General features: G+C 42.5%; 1 protein-coding gene across 1 annotated transcript in view; it reads left to right on the top strand.

The window, feature by feature from the left end:
- Window positions 1-17,395, top strand: part of TNIP3 (TNFAIP3 interacting protein 3) — a 123,676-nt gene that overhangs the window by 33,081 nt on the left and 73,200 nt on the right. Inside the window, exons 4-5 of the mRNA XM_044277453.1 lie at window positions 9,660-9,746; window positions 11,479-11,544. Coding sequence (XP_044133388.1) covers window positions 9,660-9,746; window positions 11,479-11,544 — 153 coding nt within the window. The remainder of the gene's footprint in view (window positions 1-9,659; window positions 9,747-11,478; window positions 11,545-17,395) is intronic.

Raw genomic sequence — 17,395 nt, 5'->3', positions numbered from 1 at the left:
CGGGTCGGCAACAGGAGGTAGCAGGGTAAACCGCAAGGAGAAGGAACAAATAAGAGAGCTAGTTCCAAGCAAGAGGACAGCACAAGCAGACGCTAAACACAATGCTCAAGCAATTAGTAACAGGCTTGAGAGGTTTAAATGTGAAACAGAAAGTAAGATGGCACCCAGCTGAGACACAATCCACCATCTATAACTGAGGGAGAACTTGAGGGCAAGACAATCTGAACTAAACAGACATAGCAGGATGATTCCTGACACCCGGCTCCCAAGTGCCATCAGCTACATCATCATCATCATCATCGAGTACTGTTTGCGCATCACTGATGTACTCCTCAAAAGTCTCTGGGTCAGGAGCCTGACCGCTCGCAACACCAGCTCCCACGCCACTCTCCTCATCACTACTTGCTCATCTAGAGGAGGAAGCAGCGGATGTCTCCTGCACATCTTGGCTTGCCAGTAGCTGCTGACTTTCTTCTAGTAGCTTGTCCTCACTGTATAGTGGAGCTGAGCCCATAGCATACAATACTTCTCTGGCTGATGTAACAGAAAAGAACAGAGGCAGGTTGAGGACAGGTTAGGACACAGGGCCTGCTCCCGGGCCATGCCAACTAAGGGTTGTGTCTGACAAACCCACTGACTCTTGGCTGGGGGTGTCTGAGGTCACTTTGCGACAAAGTCGAAGATAGAGTCAACCCTTCAAGAACCGCTGGGTTGCTGGTCACGACACGACCGCTAGCTGACACTTGGAGCTCAGGCATCTCAAAGTCACCTACGCTGCCACGGCCCCTTACTCTGCTGTAACCTCTGTCTGCTCCAGAAACATTTAGGCCTCTGCCACTCCCCTGTGCAGGGCCTTGCACTTCTCTGTCTGACATACTGTCAAATCAAATAAATAAATAAAAAGGTAATTTAAACATCCCAAAAAAGTCTGTGATTTTCTCACTTCACCACACAATGGCTAATAAGCCCTTTTTTCCCCCACTAATACACACTAAAAAGGGCTTTAAAACATATAACTGCACCACTGAACGGAAAATATATTTTTCTTTTGCAACTAATACACGCCACAAAAGGCTTTACAACACATAACTGCACTGCTGAACGGCAAATATAATTTTTTATTTTTTCACTAATACACACCGCAAAAGGCTTTTGAACATATACCGTATTTTTCGCCCTATAAGATGCACCAGCCCATAAGGTTTTTGAGGAGGAAAATAAGAAGAAAAAAATTTGAACCAAAAGGTGTGCTTTTGGTGGGTTTTGAACTAATGGTGGTCTGTGGAAGACACTGTTATAAGGGATCTGTGGATGACACTGTTATGGAGGAGATCTGTGCATGACGCTGTTATGGGGGATCTGTGGATGACACTGTTATGGGGGATCTGTGGATGACACTGTTATGGGGGAGATCTGTGGATGACACTGTTATGGGGGGATCTGTGGATGACACTGTTATGGGGGGATCTGTGGATGACACTGGTTTGGGGGGGATCTGTGGATGACACTGCTATGGGGGGATCTGTGGATGACACTGTTATGGGGGGGATCTGTGGATGACACTGTTATGGGGGGGATCTGTGGATGACACTGTTATGGGGGGATCTGTGGATGACACTGCTATGGGGGGATCTTTGGATGACACATGCCTGCTCCTCCCACTTTATGAATGAAGCAAGCAGAGCAGGCGCGTGACGTAGTGAGTGACGTTACGCTGACGCCCAGCCTGCCTACTACTGGAGTTTCAAGTGAGTACTATGTGGATTTTGCTACTGCTGCAGAGGACTTCTATAGTTTGACAAAGCTCCCATGCCTACACGTTACATATGAATACTACAGTGAGCAGGGCCTAGAGTAATAGAATACAGTGACTGCACCATGCCTCGCTGCCATTCCAATATCAGTTGCCGGCCCCCAGCCCATCCTCCCTCCTCGCTGATACATTGCCTGCCGCCCTGTGCAGCATCGCGGCCGGCGATGTATCAGTGTTAAATGGCAACATTCACCCCATAAGATTCACTGCCATTTTCCCCCCACTTTTGACGGAAAAAAAGTGCGTCTTATAGGGCAAAAAATACGGTAACTGCACCACTGAACAAAAAAAATATTTTTTTCTTTTTCCACTAATACACACCACAAAAGGCTTTAGAACAGATAACTGCACCACTAAACGGGAAATATATTTTTTCTTTTTCCACTAATACACTCCACAAAAGGCTTTAGAACATATAACTTCACCGCTGAACGGCAAATATATTTTTTCTTTTTCCACTAATGCACGCCACAAAAGGCTTTAGAACAAATAACTGCACCCCTGAACTGCAAATATATTTTTTATTTTTCCACTAACAGACGCTACAAAAGGCTTTAGAACATTTAACTGCACCTCTGAATGGCAAATATATTTTTACTTTTTCCACTAATACATGCCACAAAAAGGCTTTAGAACATATAACTGCAGAGCTGAACGGCAAATATATTTTTTCTTTTTCCATTAATACACGCCACAAAAGGCTTTAAAACATATAACTGCAGCGCAGAACAGCAAATATATTTTTTCTTTTCCCACTAATACACACCACAAAAGGCTTTAGAACATATAACTGCACCAATGAACGGCAAATATATTTTTTCTTTTTCCACTAATACACGCCACAAAAGGCTTTAGAACATATAACTGTACAGCTGAATGGCAAAAATATTTTACTTTTGCCACTACTACACGACAAAAAGGGCTGTAAGTTTTGCACTTCACCACACAACGGCTAATAAGCCCTTTTTTTCCCCACTAATATAAGCCAAAAAATGCTTAAGAACAAGGGCAAATAAGACATAGAAATATTTCCTTGTAATAAACGTGTCACGAATACAGGGGAGGGACACAGAACTAGGCCTCAAGGCTAGAGAGAGGGAAAAAGTCACCTCCTAGGAAGCCCTAAACCTGGCCCTGACTCCTTTCAGTATGTATAGACCCTGGAGGTGGGAAAATACATACGCCGTAACCTAGACCCTAGGAGCCCTGAAATGTCCTAGGTAGTGGCAGGGAATGAGACTACTGGTTCCTTCCCAGGTGAACAAACCAGTGTCTCCCTGAGGCCTAGTAACAACAAGAACAGGGGAACAACCAAATACAAAGAGCAGTACAACTTATGTTATAGAAAATGGATGAGCAGGAACACAGGTAAGGTCCAAACACCAACTCTTCCAAATCCAAGCAGAGAATATCAACCGCATGGTATGAAGTGTGAGACCAAACTAAGTAGGGAATGCAGTAATGACCATGGGCTGCAGCTAGCAAGAGGTGTGGTCATTACCAAACCACAACACTGCGAATCAAGAGACTTTCAGTTAACCTCACGTGAAGTCAGTCGCTCCGATCTTCTAACCTCAGAAGGTACGATGACAAAACCCTGTTAATGGCTGTAGCACCCCAATAACAAAAATGGTTTGCTGGAATTACAGAGCTGTATAATGACAATGTGGGTGCCCAGTCAGTGCATCAAGGTGTAATAGGATTGTTCCTATTACCCAGGCTGTTACCTCCCCTACTGAACCCTGTTCAACATAAATGCTGTGGAATGATTCCTCCCTATCCTTTCCCTACACCTTAAATAATTTTTCCCTGCATTTGTAAATAATTTTTTTAGCACAATGAAGTCTTTCCTAGCACTGTCCCTAGCTCTTGCTGACATCTCTCCCTGCACTAAGTACACTGGAAAATGGCAGAATCCAAGATGGCTGAGGCTATTTATAGGACTGTGACATTACAGGGCTGGCTGGCTGCTGATTGGCTGCATGCATGGCATTGTGGATGATACCTCGTTCCCAGGTACCTTTCTCCATGTCCTAACATGTGCAGCAGCCATTTTAGGAAAAAAAATTGATTCGTTACTTGATGCCTGAATCTTATGCTGTTGAAGATTATGTACCTTTTCCTTGTTACGTTTTACCCTGTAACCTACTGTCATGCTTTACGGCTTTGAAAATAAAATAAATATGTTAAATAAAAAATAAAAAATGGATTCGTTACTACGAAGCATGAGGAAATTCGGATTCCGTGCAAATTAAAAAATTCCTGAAATTCGGATCGAATTCCACTTCGTCAGCTTCGATTCGCTCATCACTAGTCAAATGCTTTCTAGAAGTCAAGATATACGACATTCATTGATTCGCCGTGGTCAAGTCTAGAACTTACCTGCTCATAGAAACTGATTAAATTAGTTTGACATGACCGATCCCTCATTAAGCCATGCTGATACTGTGTTATTTGCTTATTTGCATTGAGGTACTCCAAGATAGCATCTCTTAGAAAACCTTCAAACTGTTTACCCACGACAGATGTTAAACTTACCGACCTATAGTTTCTGGGCTCTGTTTTTGAACCCTTTTTTTCAAATTATCAATGTAAATGTGGTTAATAAAAAGTAATGTATTATGATTCTAAGGTTGTGCTATCCTAGTTTGTAATGTAAAGTGAATTGATTATTTATTTTAAAAAATAAAGGTATTAAGGTTGAGGATCTATCTAATAGAACTGAATAATACTGTATAGACCACAGTAGTTTCCTTAAATGTTAAAAAAAATAAAACTGAAAATAGATAATTATTAGACAAATCGAAATGAGGCTACACTGTCTCTTACAGCCACAGTAATCTTATTTTTTTATCAAAATACATTTTGGTTAAAAATGCAGTAAATACCAAATGAACAGATTAAGGCATGTCTTAAAACAATATGTTAGGGAACAGCAATTAAATGTGTATATGGTGCTGATTTAGACCACAATTGCCAATTATTATATTGGTTACTATTTTTATCATTATAATATTAGTGAAAAAAAAGAATTACAACCCACAGTGTCTTACTGTATATTCTGTGCTAGAGTTTCTATTGAAATTAGGCATTTAAACTGACGAGCAAAAGGGTAAAAATGTTTTGAACTTTTGACTTGAAGGCTCCATATCTCATCATCCACTACACCTTCAAATGTGAAACTACTATCATTTTATAGACAATCATCTTGGTTATCTCATACATCAATTGGACTTGCAACTATTTAGCATATGATTAGTTATGCGGATTCTTGTCATGTAAGTGCATTGTTACTGTTTTGCACCTAAAATTCTAATTTTTTTATTTTATTATTTTATAAATCCACTTTTAGCTTTCAACACTGCCTAAATACTTCTGGGCATGGTCTTGATCAGATTCAAGCATGTCTTGACTGAAATTTTTTCCCATGTCTCTTCATGCACATTCCCAATGTTGGTGCATACAGGTTGACTCACTTGGGTACAAATACAGCTTTTTCTTCAACTCTACCAACACATGTTCTATTGGGTTGAGGTCTGGGGACTGTGGGAGCCAATCCAGCATTTTTACTTCATTTACATTGAACCATTTCTTCGCCAATCGCGATGTGTGCTTTGGGTCATTGTCCTGCTGGAACACTATGTCTTTTCATACTCATAGTACTCGAGTGAACGAAGTAACTCGTCTTGTAGGATACCCACATATAGCTCAGCATTGAGACCACCATTGATCCTGGTCAAGTATCCAATGCAATTTGTGGTAAAACAACTCAATATCATCAGGTTTACTCCAGAGTTCTTTCAATTTCTTAATCAATTAGGCCCCTTTTACTTTGTTTCTTCCAGACCCATTTGCACCCATCAAGCCCAGTCTATTGATTTTCACCTTATTTCTCCAAATCACCTGTTTCCAATCTTCTACTGTCCACTGTTCATACTTTTTTGCAAACTTTAGCAGATGCTTCTTTCGATGAAGTCGAGGCCTCTTCACCTTTTCTAAAGCCTCCACTTGTGTAATGTGCGTCACGCGGTGCTTGCGTGATGTCTGTGATCTCACTATTACGAAGTGCCACTTCCACTGCTGTGTTTGTCTCGCCAAAACTAAGAGACTTAGTGATGAGCCAACTTGTTGACTTCGATATTTTGCCTGAATATCCACCGCTTTGGATGGACGGACTTCATTTCATATTCTTCCAACTGTCATGTCACTCACATGATTCAGTTTAGCAATTTTCGTGGCCTAGATACCTCTATCGATGAGCTAGATGATGCGGTTTCTTTTCGGGAATGTGAGAACAAGTTGTAATTTGTAGTATACAAGAGGGAAAAAGATTGTTCCACCACCAAGAGCAAAACAGTAACAATGCAGTTACATGACAAGAATCTGCATAACTAATCATATGCTAAATAGTTGCTAGTCCAATTTATGTATGAGATAGCCAAAATGATTGTCTATAAAATGAAAACTTCAAAACATTGTTACCCTTTTGCTGGTCAGTGTATATGTGTTGCCTGAAAAACAATTTTGAACACCTGTGTCAAACTTCACACTCTTCATGATTAGCCAGGTCTACACCCTGTGTCCACACGCAGTCTGCATAAAAAATCTGCAACCGAGTATAGTGTAATAGTTATGCATCGGGTTTTCTATACCTCATTCACACAAAACAGATACCTTAGCTGTGGATTTGACAGCATACTGAAGATTTTTTAAATCTGTAGCATGCCTATAAGGGTGCATTCAAACAATTGTATGTATTTTGATGTCCCTGTGACGACCATATTGCATCAGTTTTTTTGCGGACACATTGTAACAATGCCTATTCTTGTCCAGAAAATGGACAAGAATAGCACATGTTCTATTTTTTTTTCTCGCTGGATTGCGGAACAGACATATGGATGTAGACAGTGCATGGTGTGCTGTTCGCATTTTTTTGCAGCCCCATTGAAATAACAGATCCACAAAAAATTTTAGAACAGAATATGCTGCACATTTGTCCTGGATTTTGGGATTTGTCCTGGATTTGGGGATTTCACACTTTGTTACCTTCTGACATGTCATAGTCAACAGCTTATTTAGCTATGGTCATCTTCAGTTTAATTGTTATGAGACTATTAACTGCATCTGTCATGATACGTTTGCTATCTCTGCAGCCATGCTGTGGAAGTCTCTGTGTAGCCCGTCCCAGCCCTAAAATGACCAACTTATGCTAGGCCCCCACGGCCATAGCTTGGCCTGCTCCCCCTGACTCACTGAAGCCATCTGGCACCAGGAGAGAGATAGTGTGTGGACTCTCATTGCAGTCCTTGGTGGCCATTTGGTGCCGGGAGTGGTGTGGAGTGGGCCTGGCTTGCATGTTGGTACCTGCTTTCCTAGATTATAATGGAGGCCATTTTGGCACCAAAAAATGACATAAATTAAAGCGGGCCCAGCATGCATGTGGAACCTACACTTGCTGAATAATATGATAGCCGTTATGGCACATAACAGATAGAATTTAGTGTTAGGAACCCGTCTAGAGATCACCTTGACGTGTGGCAGACGGGCTCAAATAATTTTGTACAAAATGATTTGCCAAGCATCTCTAACTTATTAGTATAGCATTTGCAACTGTGACGCAATTTTGTACTTTATTTGGTTTGCAGTGAGCTGTTGCATTGTATGTCTTGTTTAACAGTCTTGTTCTCAGCCATAGCAACGTGCTCCTGCGCTTTGGGATGTGCTGACTGACCCCCTTTTTCCTTTGCAGTATGCTAGGTTCAAAACACCGCTTCAATGTCCGTTCTTCTAATCTGTCACAACGAAAAAATTTATTCTACATTTTGAGCATCCATTATGCTCATTTTAGCAATTTGTGTCTGAGACCCGTTATTTTAAATAGAAGAAAGTCCTTTGTGGAGGACATTTTATCCAATCTAAAATAATGATCAGACGGAAATGGCATAAAATGAGCATAATGTAGAATCCATTTTTTTTGTTTTCTGTTCTTCAGAAGAATGGAAAATGAAATGGTGATGTGACTTTTCCCTTATTTGTGCACCTGCTGCCAGATTTTAGCTAGAGCTACTAGCAGATTTTGCACATTTCTCTCATAACAAGCACATTCATTTTTGACTATGCTCGGCACTACCGTTCTGCTAATTCTGAATTTACTAGAAATAGCTTTTCCTGTGCATTCCTATGGACAGTTCTTTCTAAGCATGTTTTGCATTATAGATACAAAAGTCTAAACTAACACAAAAACAATCTTGTAAGAAGTAGTAATGGTTCAAGTCAAGTAATGTGATGACCCTGTCAAAATGATAAATTGTGGATACTGAAGAGTAGTGTTGAGTGAATCGAAGTATCCGAAATGGACCTTGATCCGAATTGCAGGAAAAATTAGATTCATCACAAAGCCGAATCAATTTTCCCCGAAATGGCAGCAAAAAAACCCATAATCCTCATTTAAGCATGAAAAGGCTGTCACAGTGGGGAATGGGGGGGAACTCCCCACCGTATAACGTAGGATAATAGGGAAGCAGCTAGGCTTGGAAACCAGGAAAAGGGAGCAGGTCACCTCCTAAGCCACACTAATCCTGGCCCTGACTCCTAACCGTGTGAGCAGACCCAGATGGTAGTTGGGCTCAAACACAGGAACCTTGGACCCTGAGTCGCCCTGATGATCCCTGAATAAAGGTAAGGAGCAGGAGACAACCTGTTCATCCCAGACACAGATGAACAGGAGTCTCTACTGGCCTAGCTTCAAGGAAAGAGACAGCCAGTGAACAGCCACTGGATCGGCAGGTAAGAGCCCAGAAACAACGCGCACTTACCTGCCGCAGCCACAACGATGACCGAACCCCCATGCAGACAGGAATCATGGCGGCCCCAGGCAGAGCTGCTCACCGATTTGTGATCCCCCCTCTGGGGAAATTAGACACCCTCTTTCGGAGGTACAACAGATAATCAATGGAAATGTCTAGCAACCATGCTGGAATCCAATACCAAACTAGACATAAACACACAACCAAAACACCAACCACACCAAACAAGACAAACAGATGAGGAAGGAAAAATGACAGAGGGAACATAAGAGAGACATCATGGTGACATTGATGTCTAGCTAGGAGGCCCTCCCACTGGACAGATGGTATATCCAGGATAGAAGCATCACTCCAGCTTACACAAAGGCTGGATGGCAACTGACCATAGGCTCACAACAAAACATATAAAGAGCCAAGAGGCCACACCCAAGACACACCAAAATCCACACCAGCCAGATAATTAACCCCTCCGGCACCATACAGGGAAGGACCCAGGGAAAGGAGGAGCCATCTACATGCTGCAACAACACATTGCCGCAGGCAACGGCATGCATTGCAACCGTGTCACGGCACACACAACAGAGGCCGTGACAGAGGCCCCTACGGCCATCTTGATTAAAGATTCCATGCGAAATCTTGTGCATGGTAACATATGATATTACCACACAGGCCTGACTGATGACCTCATCATGCACAGCAGTGTCTATTCAATCAAGATGGCCATGTTGGTCTCTTTGCGCTCAAATGGATAAGGTGAGTATTATTATTATTTTTTTTAACAGACAAACTCCTGAAGACCTTCAATATTATTATCAGATTCCGGGATCAGCGATGAACGTGGAATCAAAGGGGTTTAATGGCAGAGGTGGCGCAATCGTAGTTCCCCCATCATTTCTCCCGCTACTTACAAAGAAATGTGCTTAGTAACAAAGTAATTTGTCACCAAGTAAATTTCTTTGGGAAATTTGGTTACATCTGTATATGACAAAATGGGTGTTACTGTGACTTTAATACCTGAATCTGGTCTCTTTCATTAACAGCACTTATTGCAAACTAAAAAATCAAACAGTGTATCCAAAGAAGAATATGAACATACAATACAGATCCTAGAAAAACAGCAAACAGAGGTATCCATTGTTTTCTTTTTGCCTCTTTGAACATGACCATGAATTTTTATGAAATATTTACGTCTTTTGTAATTAAAAATTTAGAATTTCTGATATTCTTTTTAATGGTCTCTTTTTAATGGTCTTTTTTGACTAGGCAGTGCCCAATATGTTTAACTCATTCACTACAAATAGATGCAACAGTAAGCTGGTGATATCTTTATCCCAGAGGTTACCAGAGTAGTAGTTGTAGAATAGTAGTAGCAGTAGTAGTAGTAGTAGTAGTAGTAGTAGAGAAGTATGTTCTAGAGTTCTAGATTCGATACTGAAAACAGAGTGTGCCTAGACATAGCATGCAGCCACCACTATGTATAACCTTAGGAGCTTATTGGAAACTGTATTTAAAGATTAATGTATGAATAATAAAATAATATCCCACCACTTTCTCCCTCAGCTCCTGCCCCCCTATCAAATATTTCCCTAAAAATGCAGAAAATGCAGAAAATCCTGCAGACTGACAAACACAGTGGGCAGGTTTATCTCCTGTTTACTTGTGTTCTTCATTTGGTGTTCCTTTAAGATACTCTTATAATATAACTTAAATATCTAAAATTATGTGCTTGTTAACATCATAATAAATCTTTAGTTAGGAGCTCTGTTTTTCTGAGCTTCAAATACTCATGCTTTTTACACAGCCAAAGAATAAACCATTAATACTAGTTGCATACAGCTGTGCTTCACCAATCAGAGAGGAATGGCCTAAACTTGTGTCTTTTTTACTTTAATACATAGTAGATACCCGTTGAGGCTAGGTCAAATCTGACTAATCGCAAAACTATTGATGTTGAAAGGGAAATCAAGCAATCAAGACTGTTAAAGGGCTTCTGTCAGCCCACTAAACCGTTTTTTTTTTTTGTTTACTAATAATCCCTATACTGCGAGCTGTGCATACATAAGTTAAATAATCATTTTGGTTCAGTAGAATTTGATAAAAAGCTATTTTTAAAATATGCAAATTACCTTGCTACCAGCAAGTAGGGCAGCTACTTGCTGGTAGCAGCCGTATCCTCCGATCCTAATGACGCCCCCTCCGCATTGTGATTGACAGGGCCAGGGAACGGAATCGTTCTCTGCTGGCCCTGCCTGTTTGCATTCAATATCTGGCGCCTGCGCCGCGACCGTACCTATCTTCAATCTGCACAGGCGCACTGAGAGGCGGCCGCTCGCTCGGCCACTCCATCCTCAATGCGCCTGCGCCGGGTGTAGATGTGACGTTATCGGCGCAGGCGCATTGAGGATGGAGCGGCCAAGCGAGCGGCCGCCTCTCAGTGCGCCTGCGCAGATTGAAGATAGGTACGGCCGTGGCGCAGGCGCCAGATTTTGAATGCAAACAGGCAGGGCCAGCAGAGAACGATTCCGTTTCCTGGCCCTGTCAATCACAATGTGGAGGGGGCGTCATTAGGATCGGAGGATGCGGCTGCTACCAGCAAGTAGCCGCCCGACTTCCTGGTAGCAAGGTAATTTGCATATTTTAAAAATAGCTTTTTATCAAATTCTACTGAACCAAAATGATTATTTAACTTATGTATGCACAGCTCGCAGTATAGGGATTATTAGTAAACAAAACAAAAAAACGGTTTAGTGGGCTGACAGAAGCCCTTTAAGCAACATTTTATCAACATTTACAAAATGATATTTTAAAAATACATATTCAACGTAAATTTGAATTGAAATAATTATTTTTATGTTACAGTTGTTGAAGGTAAACAAGCAATGGGATCATTATTGCAGATACATAAAGGAGTCATATGAAAACAAGGTATTTTCTGTACTGTGTTGTCATACATATTTGTTAGCTTTGTATTCCAGTTTTTTATTTTTATTGTAATAATAATAACAAAAATATAATAACAAATATATTGGATAATTGCATTCTATATGCCACACAATAGGGGAGTTTAGAAAACTTAAAGGAGTTCTCTGGGCTCTCCTATATTGATAACTTATCGTCAGGATGGGTCATCAATATCAGATCGGCGGGAGTCCGACATCCGACACCCCCGCCAATCAGCTGTAGGAGGAGACAGCGCACACAGTGTGCACATACTGTCTCCCGTATCTCTTCCTGCTCGGCGCTGCTTGCCATAGACAGCAGCAGTGGGCAGATAGATAAGGGAGACAGTATGTGCGCACTGCACATGCTGTCTCCTCATACAGCTGATTGGCTGGGGCAGGGCTGGACATAGACAGCAGAGGGCTCCTGTGCAAACAATGTGCCTGGCCCGCCCCCCCAAGCCAAATTCTCAACCTAATCTATTCCATCTGTAACATTACATACAGCAATTGAAAGCATACAAAGCAAGGCTACTTTCACACCTGCATCACCATGATCCCACCACCTGATCTGGCAGAGAATGCAAGGAATCGACGGACACAAACCTCAGCATTCAGCTTTTTGCTAGATTGTTGCCCGATCTCTGACGGAACCCATTATAGTTAATGGGGCCGGTGGCCATTCTGTCTGCATCCAGCAATGCCGGAGCATTTCGGCAGGCTGTTCTGTGCTGGAACAGCCTGCCAGAATCACTAAAATGTGAATGTAGCCAAATATCGCGCCACATGCCTCTGACATCCTGTGACATCTTCTTTGATGTACATTTTCATTGTCTTCATCTTCTTCTTTCAGACCAGACCACCATGATGATTTCTTTTAGCCATCTTTTCTCTCTGCAGAGTTCGATAGACATACATCTTAGTATCCTAGTTTTCCATTATCCTCTCACCTTCTGAACACCCCATCCTGCCACCCGCAATAATGTGCTCCCAAAAACTATACTGCAGAAACAGTCCCCTGAAAATACCTTCAGTAATTATTGGCGCACAGTGCCCTAAAAATGAACTGCACCCAGAAAATAGTGACACTAAAAGTATAAACATAATGTTCCCCAAAAATAATTGTGCTAAGATGTTACTGTTACTGTAGGGTGCCCCTACAGTAATAGTGCTCCCCAAAGTCCCACCAATATAAATAATTATCTGCCAGACTGCACGTAGTAGTAATAGTGCCCTCAACAGTAATTATATCCCCACTGTGCCCCAGTTGTAATAATGCTCCAATAGTGCCCATACAAGTATTCATGTCCCTCATAGTCCCTCAATTGTAATAAAACCCACCATAATGCCGCCAGCAGTAATTATTCTCTTTATAAAGTGTGACAGTTCCATAGTGCCCCCCATGAGTGCCAATATATAAGTGTCACAGCCTATGGTGTACGCTGTGACACTGTTGCCACACTTGCGGTTGCCCGCGGCAATGTGTTGCTGCGAAAGCATGCGGTGGCAATTTCTCAGCCTTCTGGGTGATTGCCGTGACATGGTTGCCACGCATGCTGTTGCCGGTGGTTACGTGTTTGGTATGCTTGTGTGTGCACTTCCCCTTTAAGTTGTTGCCTCCCTCTGGCTGGTGCTGTAAGGGTTAACTCCCTTACTGGGTGTGGTCACTAGGGTTTTATCCCCTGTGGCTCCCTCGCTGGAGTCAGCTGTCATTGGTGATGGAGCTCTGCTCCAGTCCAGGGTGTTCCATCTGTCCAGTGAGGGCCACCCTTCTGGTCATCAATGTTATCCCGGTGTCTCCTTCCCTCCCTGTCCTTATTTGTATAGAGTGGGTTATGTTCAGGGTGTTTGTATGTCTAGTTTGGTGTTACATGTCTGGTGGTGTTTGGTGTCCAGCATGTTTACTAGACATTCCCCTGTCTCATGTTATTGCAGCTATGGTGTCCTGGGTTCCTGTGTGGTTTGTGGTGTTTGCTGTGTCCTTTAATGTTGGTGTGGACAGCAGCACTAGTGCACGGGTTCCAGTCAGTGTGTCTGTGGCAGGTAAGTGTGTTATTGGTTTTGCTTACCTGCCATCTCCTTATGCTGTATGTGTCCCCCTCTCCTTGCACCCTGGCCTCAGATGGAGACACCTGTTCCTCCATTACTGGGATGAACAGGTCGTCTCTTCCCTGCTCCTTGGTGAGGGATTACAAGGGCAACTTAGGGTCTCTAGGAATCCTGAGTATGAGTCTTCCTACCATCGGGGTCCGCTCATACGGTGAGGAGTCAGGGAGAGGATTAGGGAAGCTGTAGGAGGTGACCTGCTCCCTTATTACTCCTTTTGGCCAGGCTGATTCCCTTTTACCCTTTGATATCGCACAGTGGGGGGTTTCCCCCACTCCCCACCGTGACAATAAGATAGGGCCCCCATAGTGTTCCTCCCCCACCATATGGCTCCCCTGTGAGTGCCAGTATATAATATAGGGCCCCCAAGATAGCATAAATGAAAAAAATAAACCTGCATACTTATCTCCATGCCGCTTTCAGCAATGTCATGCAGGCCTCTTCCAGCCTGTGTCCCGCACTGTACAGCTCAGGCAGCGCAATAATGTCACTGCTCCGCCAGCACTGGCCTCTGATAGGCTGCAGGCCTAGTGCCTATAGCCTATCAGATGAACAGAGAAGGGAGACGCCTCTCCCCTGCCCCCAGAACCATTCATCTGTATCGCTGTCCTGAGGACGGTGATACAGATGAATATAGAGATGAGCGTTTTCGCAATGAAATTGCTCATCTCCCACTACCCTGCTAATGAAGCTGCACAGGGGCCCTCCTCCCACTCTGGGCCCTTTGCAGCTAAACTGGCTGCACAGGCGCTATGTCTGCTCCTGGGCAGGGGTCTTGGCTGTCGGATCCCCGCTGATCTAATATTTATGACCTATCCTGAGGATTGGTCATCAGCTTATTGAGCTTAATATCCTTCCAATAAACTATACTATACTATATATATTTTTTTTTTTTCCACAGAGACTGTTGCGGCCATTGTTTGCCGAAATTCTGTTGTATAGCATCTTGATTTCTATACACTTTTGAAGTGGGAGGGCATGTTATGACCATTTGGTATTAACTTGATGACTGGATCAGTATTGCTACCTGTATAATGCTTTTTCTTTTCATAGCTGGAGCCCGATATACCTAGATTAAATTAGTATCCCATACTTAGGAATAGGGGTCACATATATATATACATCTAAATAGAATTGGTGACCGATACTTTAAGCTACATTTATTGTGGTCACATTTGTGTATTGTCTTTGATCTATTATCTTTCTGTGGTGTTGGACACTCTGCATCTCTTTGGTTTTGGTCCCCTGAGGAGCCCAATATCAACCGGGCGAAACGCGTAGGGACGTTATATACAATCATGCTATAACTATACACTGTTCTTTTCTAATTCATACCCCCATTATATGGGGTTTGGGGTGTTCTTCTTATATAATTAACCCTTTTTTATTTTTGGCACACCTGTAGACTAGCAACGGCCTTCTTTTAGGACTAGTACAATCTGCCACCCGCATCAGGGCCTTCTAGGGTCTCATAGGAGGCACGAGACACGGGATCGCCCTTATCAGGGCGGCCATTCCGTTTCTAGGCAGGGCCAAAATAATAAGGGTAACACTAGGGTGATTGTCCCTATAGATCATTCACTTGTCATCCTGTTACTTAGGAGACAAGTGACTTGTAGCTTTTGCTTTATTTTTTGTTTATTGTTTATTTCTGCATCAAAAGGGTCAAAATATTTTAATTGAATATATTAAAAGTGAAGTTTTAGAATTAATGGTTTCTCTGTGATACTCCTTTAATTATTGACCTAATTCTACTATAATCCCGTGAACAGGGTTGTGTTCATTCTGTGAATTTATCCTTCCAATAAGTAAGAATTTAAGAAATTAAGAAATAAAACATACTATCAATTTTAAACTAATCAAATTAATCTTGAACTTTACATAAGTTTGTCTGCCAAATGAATCTGAATTTTTTGCGTTTGACTTTGGACGAATTGCACAAAAATAGTATCTAGCACTATACTACTGTGAAAATTGCAGGGGGGGTATTTATGACAGGAAGGAAGAAGATGGGGCATCATATGACCCTGGGAAGAAGAAAAGGTCAGAAACTGGTGATAACGCTATACTGTTGGGTGCAAGCTCAAAACATTCCACACCTCTGCTGCCGCTTAGCTTTGTGCGAGTATCTTCCGTTTGGCTATTTTTCTCCATAGTGCTGGAAGACAAAACGTAACCATGGGCATGATCTGCAAGATAAAATCCTGTGGGAGAATAGAACATGCAACACAGTGTCTTTGTCATGATTAGTTACTGCCCCTTTCACTCAGGCTCCTCCTATTCCTCTGATCTATCATCAGGCATCAATAGTGAAATGTGTGACCAGGAAACAATTACATGGGCCCAGCAATCTGATGGTGTGAAAGTTTAACTACTACCTGGCCAAGTTGCTGCCATACCGCTTAGTGGATTCTAGTGGATTCTATTGCCGTAAGGGAACTGATGGAATGCACTTAGCCTCACTGAAAGATGCATAGCTTACATTATATACATTCTACCTTGTATTGTCACATGGTGGAGAACTTGAGCCTCTCCTTGCAAATGTCACTGTCTGGCAAGGTGCATGCCACCATGTACTCTTGCAGCAGCTGGTATGGCAGCTGTCTGCAATGAGGCCAGGTCCTATTGACCCTCCACATTTGTGTCGGTCTGGTTCCCACACCAGACGATTAATTTCCCCCTGTCCCCAATAGCACCAGGGCAGAGCGTTATTCTTAGTCCATCTCCCTTCTATCACATATCTAAAGTGAAGCATTGGTTGCTATGCTAGATCTGATCAGCCTGGGTGAGAGTAGCCACACAGCAGATTACTTGCTAAAGTGCATAGAGCAGCAGACATCCCACTGACTGTCTCCCCGTCAACTCCAAGGTGGACATCAAAAATGGCAGGAACATTGTGGATGATTACATACAGTTTTTACCATCATGCAAGATGATGATTACTGGATAACTATGCTTTTAGACCCTCCAAGGCATGGGGGAATGTGTAGCCAAAAGGGAGCCAAATAATTTTTAACAAAAAACAGGCGTTGCGGGTGACGTGCGGGAAAAGATGCGGGTGCGTTGCAGGAAAATGCGTGATTTTTTCCCGCGAGTGCAAAGTGTTTTAATGCGTTTTGCACGTGATTGATAAAAATCGTCATGTTTGGTACCCAGACCCAAACCCGGACTTCTTCACAGAAGTTCGGGCTTAGGTTAGGTGTTGTGTAGATTTTATAATTTTCCCTTATAACATGGTTATAAGCGAAAATCATAGCATCCTTAATACAGAATGCAAAGTAAATTAGGGATGGAGGGGTAAAAAAAAAAAATTATAATTAAACTCACCTCATCCACTTGTTCACGGCTCATCTTCATTCTTCTTCTTTGAGGATTTAGGAGGAAAAGGACCTTTGGTGACATCGCTGCGCTCATCACGTAGTCCATCATCATGGTGATGGACCATGTGATGAGCACAATGACGTCAGCAAAGGCCCTTTTCCTCCCAGGTCATCAAGGAAGAAGAAAGAAGACGAGACGGGCAGTGCGAACAAGTGGATGAGGTGAGTTTAATTATTTTTTAACCCCTCCATCCCTATTTTACTAAGCTTTCTGTATTAAGAATGCTATTACTTTCCCTTATAACCAGGTCCCTATCCTGATCGTCACCTAGCAACCATGCGTGAAAATCGCACCGCATCCGCACTTGCTTGCGGATGCTTGCGATTTTCACACAGCCCCATTCACTTCTA

This window comes from Bufo gargarizans, chromosome 1, assembly GCF_014858855.1.
Source record: "Bufo gargarizans isolate SCDJY-AF-19 chromosome 1, ASM1485885v1, whole genome shotgun sequence".
Taxonomy (NCBI): domain Eukaryota; kingdom Metazoa; phylum Chordata; class Amphibia; order Anura; family Bufonidae; genus Bufo; species Bufo gargarizans.
Note: the sequence above shows the minus strand (reverse complement) of the source record. Positions and strands in the feature narration are given on the sequence as shown.